This window comes from Natator depressus, chromosome 5 (genome assembly GCF_965152275.1).
Source record: "Natator depressus isolate rNatDep1 chromosome 5, rNatDep2.hap1, whole genome shotgun sequence".
In the NCBI taxonomy this organism is placed as follows: Eukaryota; Metazoa; Chordata; order Testudines; family Cheloniidae; genus Natator; species Natator depressus.
In genome coordinates, this window is record NC_134238.1 from 41,084,440 (window position 1) to 41,101,589 (window position 17,150).

The window sequence follows — 17,150 nt, forward strand, 5'->3', positions numbered from 1 at the left end:
CTCCCTTGGTTTTGGGTATCAGGAAGTACTGGGAGTAGAAGCCATGACCTGATGTTCCCGCAGAACCTCCTCCACTGCTCCCAAAACCAGCAGAGAGCAGACCTGTTTGAGGAGCAGTATCTCATGAGAGAAGTCCCTGAAGTGGAGGTGTGGAGAGGAACTGGATGGCATAACCTGATCTGATGGTGCTTAGGAAAGCAGGCCAACCTGTCCCCAAACTGGGGAGGATGAGTGGGGGGAAGCAATCGCTGAAACAGTGCTCTGGAACAAGGAATGAAAATGGGTACTGGGAGGGCATGTGGACTGGATGAATCCAGAGTCCAACTGCTTTCTGCTGTGTGATCTATCCCTCTTTCTGGGGTAGTCCCATTGCCAAGGAGGAGGAACAGGCTGGCCAAATATATGCTGTAGACGATACTGCTGCTGCTGTTGAATGCCATATTGGTGCCTTTACACTTCCGGCATGTACACCCCCCAAGGACTGAAGGACTGCAGCATCTTGTCAGTTTTGTCAGAGAACAGCATTTGGTGGTCAAAGGGCAAATATTCAGGGGCTTGCCGGACATCAGGGGCAATGCCCGAACTCTGCAGCCAGGAAGCCCTCCTCTTAGTGACTGCAGAGGCCATCACCCTGGCTGAGGTGTCCGTGAGGTCTAGTTAAGACGTCCAACAGCCCTCAGTCACAAATGCCAGAAATTCCTCACGCAAGACCTTGTGCAGCTTGTCTGTGTACTTTGACATAGCTGTCCAGTTGACAAAAATCGTTCTTGGACAGCAAGGCTTGCTGGTCAGCAATTTGCATCTCTAAAGAAGAGAAGGTGTAAATCTTCCTGTCTATGAGGGCCAATTATTTAGAGACCCCATCCTTGTTATCTACATAAACCTGCCCTGTCTGCCGCTGTGGTTCACTGCAGTTGCAACTAGGGAATTTGGGACCAGATGAGAATAAAACACCTCAAATTCCCATACAGGAATGAAATGGAGCTTTTCTAGGTACTTAGCGCCAGGCAATATTAAAGCTGGCATGCTCCGCAGTGCCTTAGCCAGTTCAAGAAGCCCATAATTGATAAGTATGGTGACTCTCCAAGGGGCAGATGGCAGGGAGCGAGTAACTGATCTGACTCGTCCATCACCCAGAACGAGCCAGGAAGTGGCGCTGCCAATGAAGCCGTACTGTTGGTACTGAGCACACTGGTGCCAGAAATGGTTTCAATCCTGAAGTCAGCAGTGATACTGGAGTGTCCGACAGTACTAACATTGAGCGGTGAAAGCCGCCATGGAAGCCACTATTTGTGTGTGTTCTCTTGCAAGAACTCCACTTGAAAACTGACAGAAGCAACTGCAAACCACAAAATGTCTTGCTATACTGTAAAATTCTCTGGTACAGAAGAGGAGAATGAGACAGGCAGCACAGAATCATCCAGAGACGAAGAGGAGGCCCTTAACTGAGTCAAAATCAGATTCTGTTCCAGGGCTGATAGACCGTGGCAGGGTGACTCTAGAGGATCCACAGGGAGGACCACAGGAACCTGGGCCTGTGGCAGATTGACAGTCACTGCCAAAACCCTGGCTGGAGATCTTGCCTTCAAGCAAGACGAAGTGTAGGACCTCACCAACAAAGGAGTATCCCACAGATTCCATTGAGGCCGCTGGTATGGATAAGGCATTGGTAGTCAGCCTCCGTCCTGATCACGAGATGTGTACCAATCCATCAATGGTCCCTGAGGCCTGTCAGGCGATGGAGAGTGAGAGGATAACAACCCCGACTCAGATGCTGAGGAGCCTCAGGATCCCAGGGATAAGGACAGAAAAAAAACTAGAGGGAGCGAGTAACTGATCTGACTCGTCCATCACCCAGAAGGAGCCAGGAAGCGGCGCTGCCAATGGAAGCGGTACTGTTGGTACTGAGCACACTGGTGCCAGAAATGGTTTCAATCCTGAAGTCATCAGTGATACTGGAGTGTCTGACAGTACCAACATTGAGCGGTGAAAGCCGCCATGGAAGCAATCATGGTGCCGACTGCCGTGGTGCTGAGGCGATTCCTGGTACCAAGATCCCCTGTACCAATCCTGGCATAGGACCTGCTTCCATAACCTGTGGAAAGGGAACACTAGGGTGCAGGGCTGACAGACCCAAGGGTTCAGCAGCTTGTTCAATCGATGGGGCTATAGATAATGCAGACATGGCAAACTCCTGGGCGAAAGGAAAGGTTGGAACCTAAAGGCAGAGGAGATCTGTTGCTACCTGGTACGCTGCTGATGTAGAAACAGTCAGTGCCAGTATCTCCCTCATCGGTATCGGACTCAACGGATACTTGGTGGCCAGAACAAGAGTCAACTGTAAAGGTTTTCTAACCTTCCTACTTGGTACCAGGGAAGAGTCAGAGGTATCTGTGCCATCTTACATACTGGAACCAACTTTGTGCCAGTTCCTGCTTTTCCTGGAGAAAGTGGAAGAATCACCCTGAGACTTGGAGTGGTTTTGATTGGTCTTATGCAACTTTCTCCTTGGCAGAGTAGACAGGGAACAGCTCCTCTGTTTCTTTGGAGAGGTACCTGCTCCAGAACATGACACGGCAACACTCTTGGAACCCAAGGGCGATCTCCGACTTGATGAGGGCTGCAGTACCGAAGCAGGTCGCATGGCCTGTTCCAGCAGTTGCTGTTTCCGAAGAAGTTCCCGAGCCACTTGAGTCCATTTCTGGAATGATCTGCAGATCACACAATCCTCTTTAAAATGGGCCTCGCTGAGGCAGAGCAAAAACACCGCATGTGGGGCTCACTCCTCCTCACAAAGGACAATGTTTAAACTCCAGTGAGAGCATCACCAAGGAAAACAAATTAACACAACTAACACTAACATAACTAACATATTGAGAGGTTGTGAGGTTAAGACCACACAGAGCTCTGACTCCAGCCATGGATGATAAGAAGGGACTAAGAGACAATTGGGGCAGCGCCACCTCGTGAAGTCAGGAGAGGTGCTATGGCCACGAGGTGTGAGCACCACATCTCTATGGATACTGGTAGGCAAGTTTCTCCCTCTCTGGTGCACTGGGCGTGCACACACCTAAGTGAAATACATGGCTGCGTCTACTCAAAGAAGCAGCTTTATATAGTGGCCACATAAATGAAAAGCAATACACTGATAATTTTAAAAGATAAAGTAAACATGGATGAATTGTGGAAACCTGGATGGGAATGCACATATTATTTGGTCCCAATTCTGAATGGGAATAGCTTATATTTACAGAAACAATAAACCCTAAATTTGTGATCACAAAAGCAAAATGTGCCTCGCTTTGCATTTGTCTCTAAGAAACTATTCTCTAAGACAACAGTTCTGAAATTTAACAGGCACTGAAACTAGCACTAAATGGCTCAACAAAAACAAAACGAAGATCAGCGAAACTCGAAGTTTAGGCTAAGTTAATTAAAATTAAAAACAAGTCTGAAGTCTGAATGTCTGGAACTAGTTTATTCTTTCAAACAGAAATCAGACACCTTGGTGTTTTAGTACTTTGCAGGTGTTTAAAATTAGTGAAGGGAATATGAAGAGTAATTTTAAGGTATAAATTTTTTGAAATTATATTTCCACAGGGCTTAATAACTCATTTGGCAACTTTAATTTCTGATTTGCTTTCTAGCCCTACCTAATTTGGCACTAAAAGGCACGCTGAGATACTTGAGGTATGTAACATGAAATTGAAGTTAATGACATTAAGTACAAAAACTCACAGTCTGCACTTTCAAGTAAAGCATAACAATGTCATAGTGACCGGATTTTAGCATCTAAACACCAGAATGTTATAATTCCGCAGGCCTTCCCTCAGAACAACTGCTGTTCTTCATGGAGGTCTCTCACAAACAGACCCCTATAAAAAAGCCCTGTATTCCCAAATACTAAGTTTAGGATAGAGAAGGTGCCGTCATCCAAACAACCTTTTTAGCTCTATCAGATTTATGCCTTGCAAATTCATAATTTATTTGGGTTTTTACAAATTATAATAGGAGTGTCCATTCAATAATCTGAGCATCCTTGTCAATTAAAAAAAAAAAACACAAAAAACTTAAAAACAGACCTATCAAATAACCCAACAATATGAATATATTAGAAATTTATTGACTTGTTGCTGCATTATATTTCAGAACTGTGTACATGCGAATAGTACAAAATATAAAAGTTAAACATTTTAAATTCAGGTTTTTTAACCAAACCATTTTAATATTATTTTCTATTGTGAACCATTAAGTTAAGAGTTATAAAACCTGATTTAAAAATTAGTGAATTTAAGAATGATTTAAGTTTGACTTTGTATCTTAAAATTAGAAGTTTAAAAGCCTATAATTTTCCGATTCAAATTGTAGGATCAGTTTGCTAAATTATTCTTACATTTTAAAAGAGTTTAGTACCAGAAAGTTACTTAGGGTGCTCCGGGGATTAAAAGAGGAACCCAGTAAGATTTTTTTTCAACACAGTTTCTATTATCTTAGTTATTTTAATTGTATTTTCACACACTATCATTCATTTTGCTTATAGACCATTACCAGTTTTGATCATTGTAAGGAAAAAAAATGACATCACACACAAAACCATTTTACCTCTAAAATTTCATGTAACGTTACCAGTTGTACAGTTGGTTCTTCAGCTGGACTCTACAAAAGCAGCAAAAAAAAAAAAAAAAAAAAAAAAAGTTTAAATTCTAACAGTCAGAAAAGAATGTTAATTAACAAAGAAAAATCTCATTGCAAATAATTCAGAGTAGTCAACAGACTGATGTTTTTTACTTTTAAAATGCTGAGTCGTCATATTACAAAAGTTAAATATTTTAATTGTATATTCAGCAACAAGTTCAATGTAAACTCCAAACAAATTCAATGTTTCTCTTAAACTAAGTTGAACATAAGTTATTTAATATTACGTCAAGAATGGGATTCACATTTTATTAATTCAAACATATTATTATTAAACATGAATGGGAGTATAAAGTACTCATTCTGTGTCTAAGACTGGTAAGAAAAATCACAAGATCAATGCCTTTAAGTAAATTTTCTAAAGTTCTGGACAAAGATGTAAACATGTGATTATTGCAAAAATATTGTAATCTTGTTTTAAGAGTTCAGCCCACAGTGCCTTAATGTTTGCTCTTAATTTATATTGCAATTTAGTATTTTTTGGTTTAAGCCTCTAGAGGTTAACCAAATACGTTTACTATGTTCAAGAAGCAAAATTCAGTTTTGCCATAAAATTTTCTTTAAATGTTTTCCTTTTTTAATGTTTAATGTTATGGTTTGAAACTGTTATAATTTGTAACATAGAGCTATTTCATGAGTCTTACAAGTTAAAAGATGGTCAGGATTTATTATAAACTCCAATTTTGGAGTGGAAGAAGAACTAGGTAATTTATAAAAATTGACATAGGGCCAGATCCTGCCTCCTTCCTCCATGACTGTGGAGGGTCCCCTGACAGCAGCACTTCTGAGGCTCAGCTGCACCAGAAACCATGTTTGGAAAGGGCCACAAAGGAGCGCACACACCCCCCATTGTGCTACAGAGCCCTCCTCCATGGGATCTCCTTGCACTATGGGAGCAGGGGACGTGGAGACTATATTAGTCTAAGGGCTACAGTAGCGTCCATGGAGTGGTTCTAAAGACACTCTACAACCTTCGGTTATTTTTTCTTCCCGCTCCCCTGCCCAGCATCTCGCTATTTGGGCTGGGCACTGGATTCAACATTTGCCATTAAGGATAGAATTAGCATATGGAGTATCAGCATGTGAGATATTTTAAACAATTATACAAAGAAAAATTATTAGTTTGCTACTTTTGAGTCTTAAGGATGTTAGGTCAAACATTACTTTTAAAGAAGTTTTTATACTTGCAAAATTAAAAAAAAAACCAACAGATTTGACTTTATTTTTGGTAGACCAATGGTGTTAAATGTTTACAGTTTCTTAAATTAGGTTCCCATTCTGTGGTGTGACAAATTTAACCGGCATCATAAATTCCATCACTTTTAAGCAAGATGGCTATCACCACATGGAAAAAAGAATACTTTTTCCTTCCCACAAGTACAATTTACATATAAAATATTTCTTGTAACGTAAACTTTCAGACTGCTTTGTGTGACAAAAAGGGTGCATCTTTCTTTTAAGCCTGGAGACTTATCCTGCATTTTCAATTTAATTCTCATGCCCTGCCCATACGAAGACCCCAATCTTGAATCACATGCTTCAACATTAGCAGAGATGCTAACCTTGCACTTAGACCAGAGGTGGGAAAACTATAGCTCGGGGGCTGCATCCGGCCTTCCAGACGTTTTAATCTGGCCCTCGAGCTCCTCCTGGGGAGCGGGGTCCGGGGTTTGCCCCACTTCAGCGCTCCAGCCAGGGAGCAGGGTCAAGTCTTGCCCCACTCTGGGAGGCTCCCGGAAGCAGCGGGCACGTCCCTCCTCTGGCTCCTACGTATAGGGGCAGCCAGGGGGCTCCGCACGCTGCCCCCGCAGCTCCCATTGGCCAGGAACCGTGGTCAATGGGAGCTGCAGGGATGGCGCCTGCAGACAGGGCAGCGCGCAGAGCCGCTTGGATGCGCAGGAGCTGGAGGGGGGAGATGCTGCTGCTTCTGGGAGCTGCTTGAGGTAAGCGCTGCCTGGAGCCTGCACCCCTGACCCCCTCCCATGCCCCAACACCCTGCCCCAGCCCTGACTCCCCCTCCCACCCTCCAAACCCCTCTGTCTCAGCCCGGAGCACCCTCCCACACCCTGAACTCCTCATTTCTGGCCTCACACCAGAGCCCGCACCCTAACCCCTAATTTTGTGAGCATTCATTGCCCACCATACAATTTCCATATCCAGATGTGGCCCTCGGGCCAAAAAGTTTGCCCACCTCTGACTTAGACTTTTATGGATGTTTATGAAAAAAAATTAAGGAGGTTGCTTGAAGCGGTTTCAAGTGCCAAATTTGCAAAGCCAAATACAGATAGGGTGTCTCAGGTAGGACCACGAAAGCTTGTAGTGCATTTTAGGTGCACTTCTGTGCATGTTAGAGTAATAACAGCGGTACAAGCTGAAGTAACTTTTAGTAACATCAACAGCCATGATCAGGTCTGACCACAATATTGGCTGTATCCTCGCTTCTTTGCAAGCATTTCTGAAACCATTCCATGTTTTATTTTGCCATATTTGGCTCATTTTGTCAGTGGGGTTTGGGGTGCTGGATTCACCGCACAAGCCACAGGACGTGTGTTGCACTCCAGCTGCCCCCATACAGCCTGCTGGACTTTGTTACTGTGCTCTAGGTACCTGGAGTGCACGAGCAGGGGCACACAGAGCAGTTAGAATGCAATACGCAGCCTGTGGCTTGCTCGGTTGCAGTGTGCCAACCCATTCAAAATGGCCACAGCTTGCCTCCTATCAGAATGACCCTCACTCTGCAGTCTGTGCATGTGCCATGGGGCAGGAATGCCCTCAGAAATTTCTCTCATGGTATGCTGTGAGGGAGTCATCCTGCCCCTAGGGGATGGTGGGACACTGGATGTTAAAGTGGAGTTGCTGGCTGGGCTGAAAGAAGGATTAGGTGGGTTTCAGAAAACTGGGAAAGGGACTTGTTAGGGTGGAGTTGGGGGAATAAGAGAGATAGGAATGAAGGGGGCTGTTTGGTGGGGTTGGGGATAAAAGGGGAGTAGCTGCCCAGTGTCAGCTGGCTCAGGGAGACAAGGCATCAATACCAGGTATAGGCAGTGCTGGACGGGCGACAATTACTTACTGGTGCTGCAGGCAACTGCTTGCAATGTCACATACCCAGAGGTGCCCATCCAGCCCCAGGTACTGGCAGTCATGCTCAGGGAGAAGTTGCAGGGATGCCAGCATGTCATCCCTGCCACATGCTGCTTGTGCTCTCAGCTGAGCTCTCTGCTCCCTGAGGCGGTTGGTTACACAGCAGCCACTTTTTGGGCTCCTGGCAGACACACTGGTTTGGGATGGTTTCCTCCTGCCAGGAGAGCTCACCCATGCAACTGAGGAGCTACCCTGCAAGCCTCTCCCAGCCTGACTGACAAAATGGTGGCACATGACTGCACAGGGGTGCTGGCAGTGGAGAAGAACACCCCTGCAGATGCAGCACTGTGTTCATCAGACCCAAGTGGTGAATGACACGCAACACATAGATAATCTTCCTAATTTTTCGATATATTTGCAAAATTCGTAGATTTACATCTGATTTGATAATTTTGTAATCACATTTAAAAATAGGGAAAATTATTAAAAATTAGGGAGAGCTGGCAGCTCTGCATTAGGCATGCAAGAGATCTCTCCGAAATCAATGGGATTAGTCACGCTTAAAAAGTTAAACATATGCTTAAGGGTTTGACAGATTGTTTCGTTTCATAGGCCCCAGTTGCTGACAATGGTTGTCAATAATGGATCCCTCTGAACCAATGTGGAAAATGGTTTAACTACTAATGCAGACAAGTACAAAGTATTTGAATTACTATTAAATTAAGGTTACAGCAATAACATGGCTGAAAGCAGCTGTCTCTCTTTTTCACTAGCAGTTCAACAATTCCCGAAACCGGTTCTGGGAACCCGATGCTGAACAGACAAGGCCCAAGTGTCCTCAAGAGCCCAAATGATAACCTCCCCCCCCCCCCAGTTTTTGTAGCTATTCTTTTAAACAGTAATAGTAAAGTATTTGATTTTACTATGGACTTTGATTTTATTATTTAAAATTCTCCTTGACTGCCTATTTTCCCTAAAGTTTAAAGATGACTGTTAGCTCAGTTTCCTGAGTAGGAAGTTGAGGGTTCATACTGTAAACTATTCTCTGTAACACTTACTTTTGTGCCAACAATATTGCTGCACAATTAAAATTTGCCTTTGAAGAAAAATATTAAGATATCCAGATGGGAGCAGGGTAGACTAATTAAGAACTTGTTTCACTAAGCCCCCATATCAGCCCTCTATGATATAACCAAACTTTGAAAGGTATCACTTAGATCAGAGGTGGGCACACTATGGCCCGTGGGCCACATCCGGCATGCAGGACCATCCTGCCTGGCCCTTGAGCTCCCGGCTTGGGAGGCTAGCCCCCAGCCCCTCCTCTGCTGTCTCCCCTTCCCTGCAGCCATGCGGGCAGTGCAGCTTGCGCCTGCTCACCTCCCAGGCTTTCCAATAAGCCAGTCCTGCCGCTCTGAGTGGCATGGTAAGGGGGCGGGGAACAGGGGGGTTGAATAAGGGGCAGGAGGTCCTGGGGGACAGTCAGGGGACAGGGAGCAGTTGGATGCGGAGGTTCTGGGTGGGGGGGCACGGTCAGGGGATGGGGAGCAGAGGGGGGTTGGATGGAGCAAAGGTTTGGGGGGGAGCGGTCAGGAGACAGGGAGTGGTTTGATAGGCGTGGGAGTCCCGGGGAGCCTGTCAGGGGGCGGAGTCCCGGTGGGGGGCATTAGGGTCGGGTCAGGGGACACAGAGTGGGGTGGGAGTTTGAAGAGACACAGCCTTCCCTACCTGGCCCTCCATACAGTTTTGCAACCCCGATGTGGCTCTCGGGCCAAAAAGTTTGCCCACCCCGACTTAGATAACAAGAACAGTTGTAGGAAGTGACCTGGACATTAAGGTCAGAAGCGACCATCATGATCATCTAGTCTGACCTCCTGCACATTGTAAGCCACAGAACCTCACCCACCCACTCCTGTAATAGACTCATAACCTCTGGCCGAGTTACTGAAGTCCTCAAATCATGGTTTAAAGACTTCAAGTTACAGAGAATCCACCATTTACACTAGTTTAAACCTGCAAGTGACCCGTGCTGCAGAGGAAGCCAAAAATCTGCCAGGGTCTCTGCCAATCTGACTTAGGAGAAAATTCCTTCACAACCCCAAATATGGCGGTTAGTTGGACCCTGAGCATTTCAGCATGACCCAACAGCCAGATAACTGGGAAAGAATTCTCTATAGTAACTCAGAGCTCTCCTCATCCAGTATCCCATCAACAGCCATTGAGGATATTTGCTACCAGTGGTCACGGATCAGCTGTAACCATTGCAGGCAGTCTCATCATACCATCCACTCCACAAACTTATCAAGCTCATTCTTGAAGCCACTTGGGTTTTTTGCCCACATTGCTCCCCTTCGAAGGTTGTTCCAGAACTTCACTCCTCTGATGGTTAGAAATCTTCATCTAATTTCAAGCCTAAATTTGTTGATGGCCAGTTTATATCCATCTGCTCGTGTCAACATTGGCACTTAAATACCTCCTCTCCCTCTCTGGTATTTATCCCTCTGATGTATTTAGAGAGAGCAATCATATCTCCCCCTCAGCCTTCATTTGGTTAGGCTAAACAAGCCAAGCTCTTTGAGTCTCCTCTCATTCCTCTGATCACCCTCGTAGCCCTTCTCTGCACATGTTCCAGTTTTAATTAATCTTTCTTAAATGTGGGAGACCAGAATTGCACACAGTATTCCAGATGAGATCTCACCAGTGCCACCAACACTACATGTATGACTTAAATACGGTTTCCACCTTTCCAGCCTTGTGACTTTAAAATTATGTAAAACCTAATTAAAGAAAAAATTAATAAAAACCTTTCATATTTGATAATTTTAAAGAAATCTTACTTTTTTCTTCTTTTTAGCACTTTCATCTTCTTCTGGGAGAGGAAAATGTTCTTCTAGGAACTCCCCCAGAGCACTCAGGAGCTCTTCCTTATATGCCCTTATTTTCAGCATTTTACTTTTCAGTTCTTGTAAAGCTCTAAAAACCCAATGTAAAAATAAAGTTTAGCTGATGTGACATGTAATTCAATAAAAAGGTACTGTTGCTACAATAATGGCATCAATAACCCAAATATCACAAAGTGCAAGTGTAGCCTGTAGCACATTTGCAACCTAGATTTCAAATGTATTTTATTACTTGATTATTTGATCTTTACCAAAAGATATCAAACAGTAACATTAGATTTTTGAAATCTATTTTAATTGTAATACTAATATTCAATCCTTTAACTTTTTTTGCTGGAAAAAAGCACTATAAATACCTTTTTTCAGAAAATTGTACCACTTGATTTTTCATTTCTTCATGTGTTACGTCAAGAGCATCTACCAATTGCTGCTGCTCATCCAGCCACTGCTGTTCTCTTTAAACATGAAAGGGGAAAAAAATGAGATAGGGAACAATGGATAATTAGAAGTTTTCAGACCTACCAAAACAATGATTCTCACTTGATTTGCTATCAAAATTGTATGGCATTCACAAGCTCGATTCGCTTTATACCTTTTCATGTCTTCCTTCAGCTTTTTATTCTTTGACTGAACAGTAGACAGCACCATTTCAAGATCATGGTCTACTTTCTGCAACTACAAAATGGGAAATTGAAGTGTATATTATGGAGAAATGCAATTCTATTAGTGCTATGTAAAACAAAACTTGATAGTGCTGTTGTGGTATCACTCAGATACCACAGTGAAGGGAACCAAAATTATCTTGACAGACAAATCAGTAATAACCCACATCTCACATAATAGTACACTGAGAAACTAATAGTTGGCAGAGCAACAATTGTGGCACTCCAAAGTGAGAACATCTCTAAGAAAGGGTGATTACTCTTACTAACCAAACTGATGATGAATGAGGTATTCATATCTTGGATAGGGAAATGGTACAAGTAATAAGACACTGCAGTCTGGTTCACTTCAGACTATTTTTCAGTAAAGAAATTTAGAGCTTGACTCTGTCAGAGACTCCATGCCCTCCACTCCACATAGGAGTGGGGAGTACCCAACACCTCAGTGGACTGGGTCCTTAGTTGATGCACGGCCTGCTGAAGACTAACCCTGAGATGCTCTGTCCTTTTGAGACCGAAGTGGCTCCCTTAATAAGTTTGGGGCTCTCCACTATATACTACCTTTAGATGCCTTTGTGTCCCTGAATAGGAGTTCCCTGAGGTTTGTCTCCCAGATGGTGGGACAACCTGATCGCACCCAGTTACTTGCACTGGGAGGTTCTGTCACAGGCCCTAGTTCCTTCCTTCTTACATAGGTCCGTACCCTTTGCGGGACTTCACTCCCCACAGGGACAGGGTGAAGATCTCCTAGATGGGAGTTCCTCCTGTGGCTCCAGGAGTGATCCCAGCAGTCTCCTATTTAGCAATCCTGCTCCTTCACCTCAGCTGACTGCAGCTGTCTCCCTTTTAAAGGCCTCCCATCTAGCCCTGCCCCCACGTACTGTCTGGCACCTTCCTCATCAGTGTGGGGTCTATACACCCAATCACAGTCCCTGTATTATGTAATTATAAAATAAAATTTAAATTTAGCTCACAACAAGTACAAATGAAATACAGAAAATATTCCCCAGGAGCAGAAGGGTTTTATATACACAGGATTTATGAGAAATGTTGTATCCCTCAGCTAAGCTAACCACAAAACGGAATGTCAAACCAAACATGTAGTGGAGACGATATTCACTCAAAGGAAAATACATAGCCAATCTTTTTGTTAAAAGAGCACTTGTATTGGCAGTTTGGTTCCCTGGCCTGACTGATACAAGGCAGAGGAAAGTTTCTGGGAGGTAGCCAAACCAAAAAGGTAGGTGAAGCAAAAGTTATTTTTAAACAAAACCCATATAATCTAAATGTGTCTTTATGTGTTAGCCAAAGTATAACTATTCATTTCAACGTTATAGCCACAAGAATATTCCCAGCTAAAGTTACATACCAATGTCCAACCAATATATTGAAATGCTACCACTAACATTCTTTATTTGTCCTTTCTCCCCCAGTCTGGAAGATCTCAAATAGGTATTTGCATATATTATTCCTACAAAACTCTAGAACTAAGAGTACTGCCTCTTCTGCACAGCACATTATTTTTTAAAAATCATATCTTAAACATAAAAGACACCGTATAGTAAGTTCTATTAAAAAGATCATTTTCACTACAACTAAAAATATTCAGTACTTACAACAAAGTTCAGGAAAAAGCAAATTAAAAAATTAATAGTGCTCAAATAAGCACACACAAATTTCTTATGGCTAGCCAATCATATGAAAAGAAACTCCTAAACCTCCCCCCACCCCAAAAAAACCCAAAAGAACCACCTACCTGTAAGAAGATAGTTCATTACTGGGTAGTAAGACACTTACCTCTTCCTTTCCTAATGCTACCAGGACATCTGGATTGGTGGAGATTACTGAAAAATAAACCTGATTATATTAAAAAAAACAGGAAAAACAAACAATTAATAAATTTAGCAAAATAAACAGGTCTGACTTTTGAGGAAGACATACCATTAGCATTATCATAGGGATGAAGTCAAATCTCAAAAGACTGGCCCTATCAAATGTCTAATCTGCACTGAGGAAAATATTGTTTTAATATCAATTTCCCCCATGGTCCAAACTGCACACATTACTCCACAAATATCACAAACTGAATTCCAATTTTAATAAAACTTGTCTGATCAATAGGTATGACAGAACTTCCTCCAGCCTACAAGCCCAAGTTTTTGCAAAACATTTTAAATCCAAGTTATGTAAGAAGATTGTTTGATACAAGACACCTGTCTCAGGGTTTAAGTCTTTTTTAAGAATAAGAGAAACTGAGGTAATTAGAAGAACATGAGAAGACCCTCCCCTTTGTTTAAAAAAAAAAAAAAAATCTTCCACAAGGGATCAATTAACATATTCTGAAGTCATTTATAATACTTCTCTCCAAAACCTTCTGAACTTCGTGTGTTAGGTTATGTTTACACTAACAAAGTCACCCTTCACTCAAAAAATCCAGTTTGTTCAATAGAAAGAAAAGGTATTTGGACATCATTTTTAAAAAATGAATTAAATTATGGAGAAAGCCGATTATCACAGAAAGAGAGATTCTTTTTAAAAAGGTGCAAATGCAAGAGATCATCTCAGATTTCATTATTTCAGAGCTTCCAGGTTGTTTGATAGATCTTGTAATCAATCCCCTTCAGGAGATTTGAAGAGTTGATTAGGTATGCGATCATCCTCCCTGCTTTGCTTATATGTGAATAAAAGCATGGATTTTGAGAAACTAAAGCGTGCATTTGCAACTTTTTATGTTATGAGAGAAATTAAAGCTACCATAGCAGCTTCAAATCGTTATATCACCAGAAGCATATTTGTATGTCAAAATTGGACATCAAGATCCATAATATCTCATCCTAACATAAGAAATTCCTGTGATAAAGATTTCTTTTTACTAAAAGGGAAAGAAATTATAGCTCCCCATATAGAAGCATTAGATGTCTTCCAAAATATAGGGTGGGCTTGATAAATTTGCAAAAATAAATCTATTTTAAAAGATTTTTAAATAAAAGTTTGGTTAAACTTCCATGAATATTGAACAAATTGTGAAGTAGTGATTTCAGCAGCGATCAGAGTATGACCTGATACTGAAACAAGGAAGATTTCTGCACCCAAAGTGTGTTCAATTAATGTGTGATTAAAAAAAAAAAAAGTCAGATAAAGAATTACGAGCATGTGAGACAGAAGTAAAATCATATATATACAAAAGATGAGTAGAGCATCCCTGAACTAAGCTGATGTTAAAGAGCTACTGGAGGCCCTGTACAGTGACTTTAATCATCATCATGGCTATATTTCGTGATGACAATGACTTGAAAATGTCTCAAATGCAGAATCCATTTAGTCAGAGTTCTGCTCTTCCCTTTCAATAGGCCAAGTTCCAGTCCATGATATTTGACATGAAGAATTCAAAAGAAACCAATTTTCTACAGTTTGTGATGATCTGAAATCCTTTAAGTGAGCTGTAGCTCACGAAAGCTTATGCTCAAATAAATTTGTTAGTCTCTAAGGTGCCACAAGTACTCCTTTTCTTCTTTCTATCTTGAATTATCCACTTCAGTCTATTCAAATCACTTGTTTCCTACCACTTCCTTCAACTTTAAGCATTTCTACCTAAGTACTTATTTGGCTCCTTTAATTGTAATATCTGAGTGCCCACCAAGTATTTAAAAATAAAAGTAACAATCTCCTGCAGAAGAGAATTCAATAGTCCACATGCAGTAAATTCTGTCTCCTGTGTTATGACTTGTGGAGGTCGTGGTTGTAGAAGGAGAGGGAATCTCTTTAGTAGCTAAGGCCAATTCTATGAAGGACTCTGAATATCAGGATTGAGACTTTGAATTGGTCTGTATTCAATGGTGAGCCAGTGCATACCATGGAGCACTGGGGTGATGTGCTAAAGGCAATTTTAGTCATTAGGCATATATGCTGATGCATCTTCTACCGGTTGGAGCCTTTTCCTGGTGTGTGGTTTTATTCCTACATACAAAATGTACAAAAAAATCAAGCCTGGAGATTGCAAATGGAATAGCACAAATGTGTAGCATGATTGCAATGCAAAATACTACCAGATGTTAGCAATGCAAGGAATCATTACTATGCAAGCCTTTGTATGGAAACTCCGATTCAAGTGATAGGAATCTGGCACAATATTGATACTATGCACACAAAAAAGGTACTATACATAGACCACATATTTTTTATAAAAACTTTAAAATGTGGTTAATTCTTATTTTGAAAAGAGAAAAATTCAAATCTATTTTAAGTGCCAACTGCTTGTTAAAAAGTTATAATTTAGCTGATTAAGCATCTCTAGAGCTATATATAGAGTATCAGAAACCCAGAAAGAACAAGAGACTAAAGAGTCTTGCAAAAATAAAAATTTGCATTGTGGATTCAAGCCTGCATGCCAAGATTGTGCCCAATGAAATTTGTAACTGCCAAGTTATAACCCCCAAAAGCAAGGTTTATAATGGAAATGCTGACAGACTCTCAATTATAGTAACTGTACTGGTTATTGCTAAAAATATACAGCAGGGTACAAGAAAGCCTGATATTCAGGCTTTAATATTGAGTTGTGGCAACTTGACTAATATTCCTATCCCATATTTAGCATCATTCAGACAGCATTTTCTATTAATGAAGCATCTTCTCGCTCTCTCTCACACAGTGAGGGATAGGTACGCTGAGAAAGTTCCAGATGGACACACAAAAATGAAAGCATGGTAGTTCTTTATTTTCATATAATGGCCATAATCTTATGACATCTCAAAAGTTAACCCCCATCTCCCATTCTTCAACGAATTGGCTCAAAAGAGAATTATAAGTAACAAGGGAAAGCCTCGACTGCAAAAAGGTAAGTTATTTATATGTTGTATGGAATATAGTTGTAGCTGTGTTGGTCCCAGGATATTAAAGAGACAAGGTGGGTGAAGTAATATTACCTCACCCACCTTGTCTCTCAAAGTTATTTATACATTATACACACAAAATTTCTGTACTATAAAATTAACATATGTAATAAGAAATCTAACCATGTGCAAATAAATTAGAACATTATGAGCCAATACTCAAATATAATGCTAAAAATATTTAAGGCCACAAGAATCTATTTTTGTAACACAAATAGCTTAAAGTTTTAAAAATGATTAAATATTTATAGTAACAAAAACATCAGCAGTTATCTTAGCTAGAAAAAAAATTAAAAGTGCTTGCAATCCTTATGTTACAAGGATGATCAGCAGCAGTGGCCAACAAGAAATATTCCCCACAGGATAGTATTGCACAATTTGGTACAATGGGTCTAATTTTGGACTACTCCTTCATCTGAAGCATTTGGAACTGACCACCGCTAGAGACAGGTTCCCAGACCACACAAACTACTGATGCTTTTCCATTATGGAAATTCTTATCACCCTATATAGAAGGAGAAAAAAAAAGTAGTAAGTTTAGGAAGAGATGGTTAGGTTCTGGTATACTGTGACCACTGCCTACCACCAATGTAGTCTCATTGATTTCTTGTACTCCTGCATCTGTCTGTATCCATCTGTTGTTTTGCCTTATATTTAGATTGTAAACTCTTTGGGGTAGAGACTGTATTTTTGTTCTGTGTTTGTACAGTGCCTAGCACAATGAGGTCTTGGTCCATAACTAGGACTCGTACCCAGCACAATAATACAAAATCAAAGCTCTGATATCTTGTGGAAAGTTTAAAAAAAAAAACATTCTATTTAAAATTTATTCTGTTGATATTAAATAGGGTAGTAACACCTAAATTAAGGTTGCCTAATACTTTCCATTATAATTTGTTTTCATTCTTCCTTTGAAGAACTAACAC

At 41.3% G+C, this 17,150-nt stretch overlaps 1 protein-coding gene across 1 annotated transcript in view; it reads right to left on the reverse strand.

The window, feature by feature from the left end:
• Window positions 1–17,150, reverse strand: part of CENPK (centromere protein K) — a 48,108-nt gene that overhangs the window by 5,138 nt on the left and 25,820 nt on the right. Inside the window, exons 6-10 of the mRNA XM_074952628.1 lie at window positions 13,133–13,179; window positions 11,266–11,348; window positions 11,030–11,128; window positions 10,611–10,746; window positions 4,603–4,656 (exon numbers count right to left, since the gene is read on the reverse strand). Coding sequence (XP_074808729.1) covers window positions 4,603–4,656; window positions 10,611–10,746; window positions 11,030–11,128; window positions 11,266–11,348; window positions 13,133–13,179 — 419 coding nt within the window. The remainder of the gene's footprint in view (window positions 1–4,602; window positions 4,657–10,610; window positions 10,747–11,029; window positions 11,129–11,265; window positions 11,349–13,132; window positions 13,180–17,150) is intronic.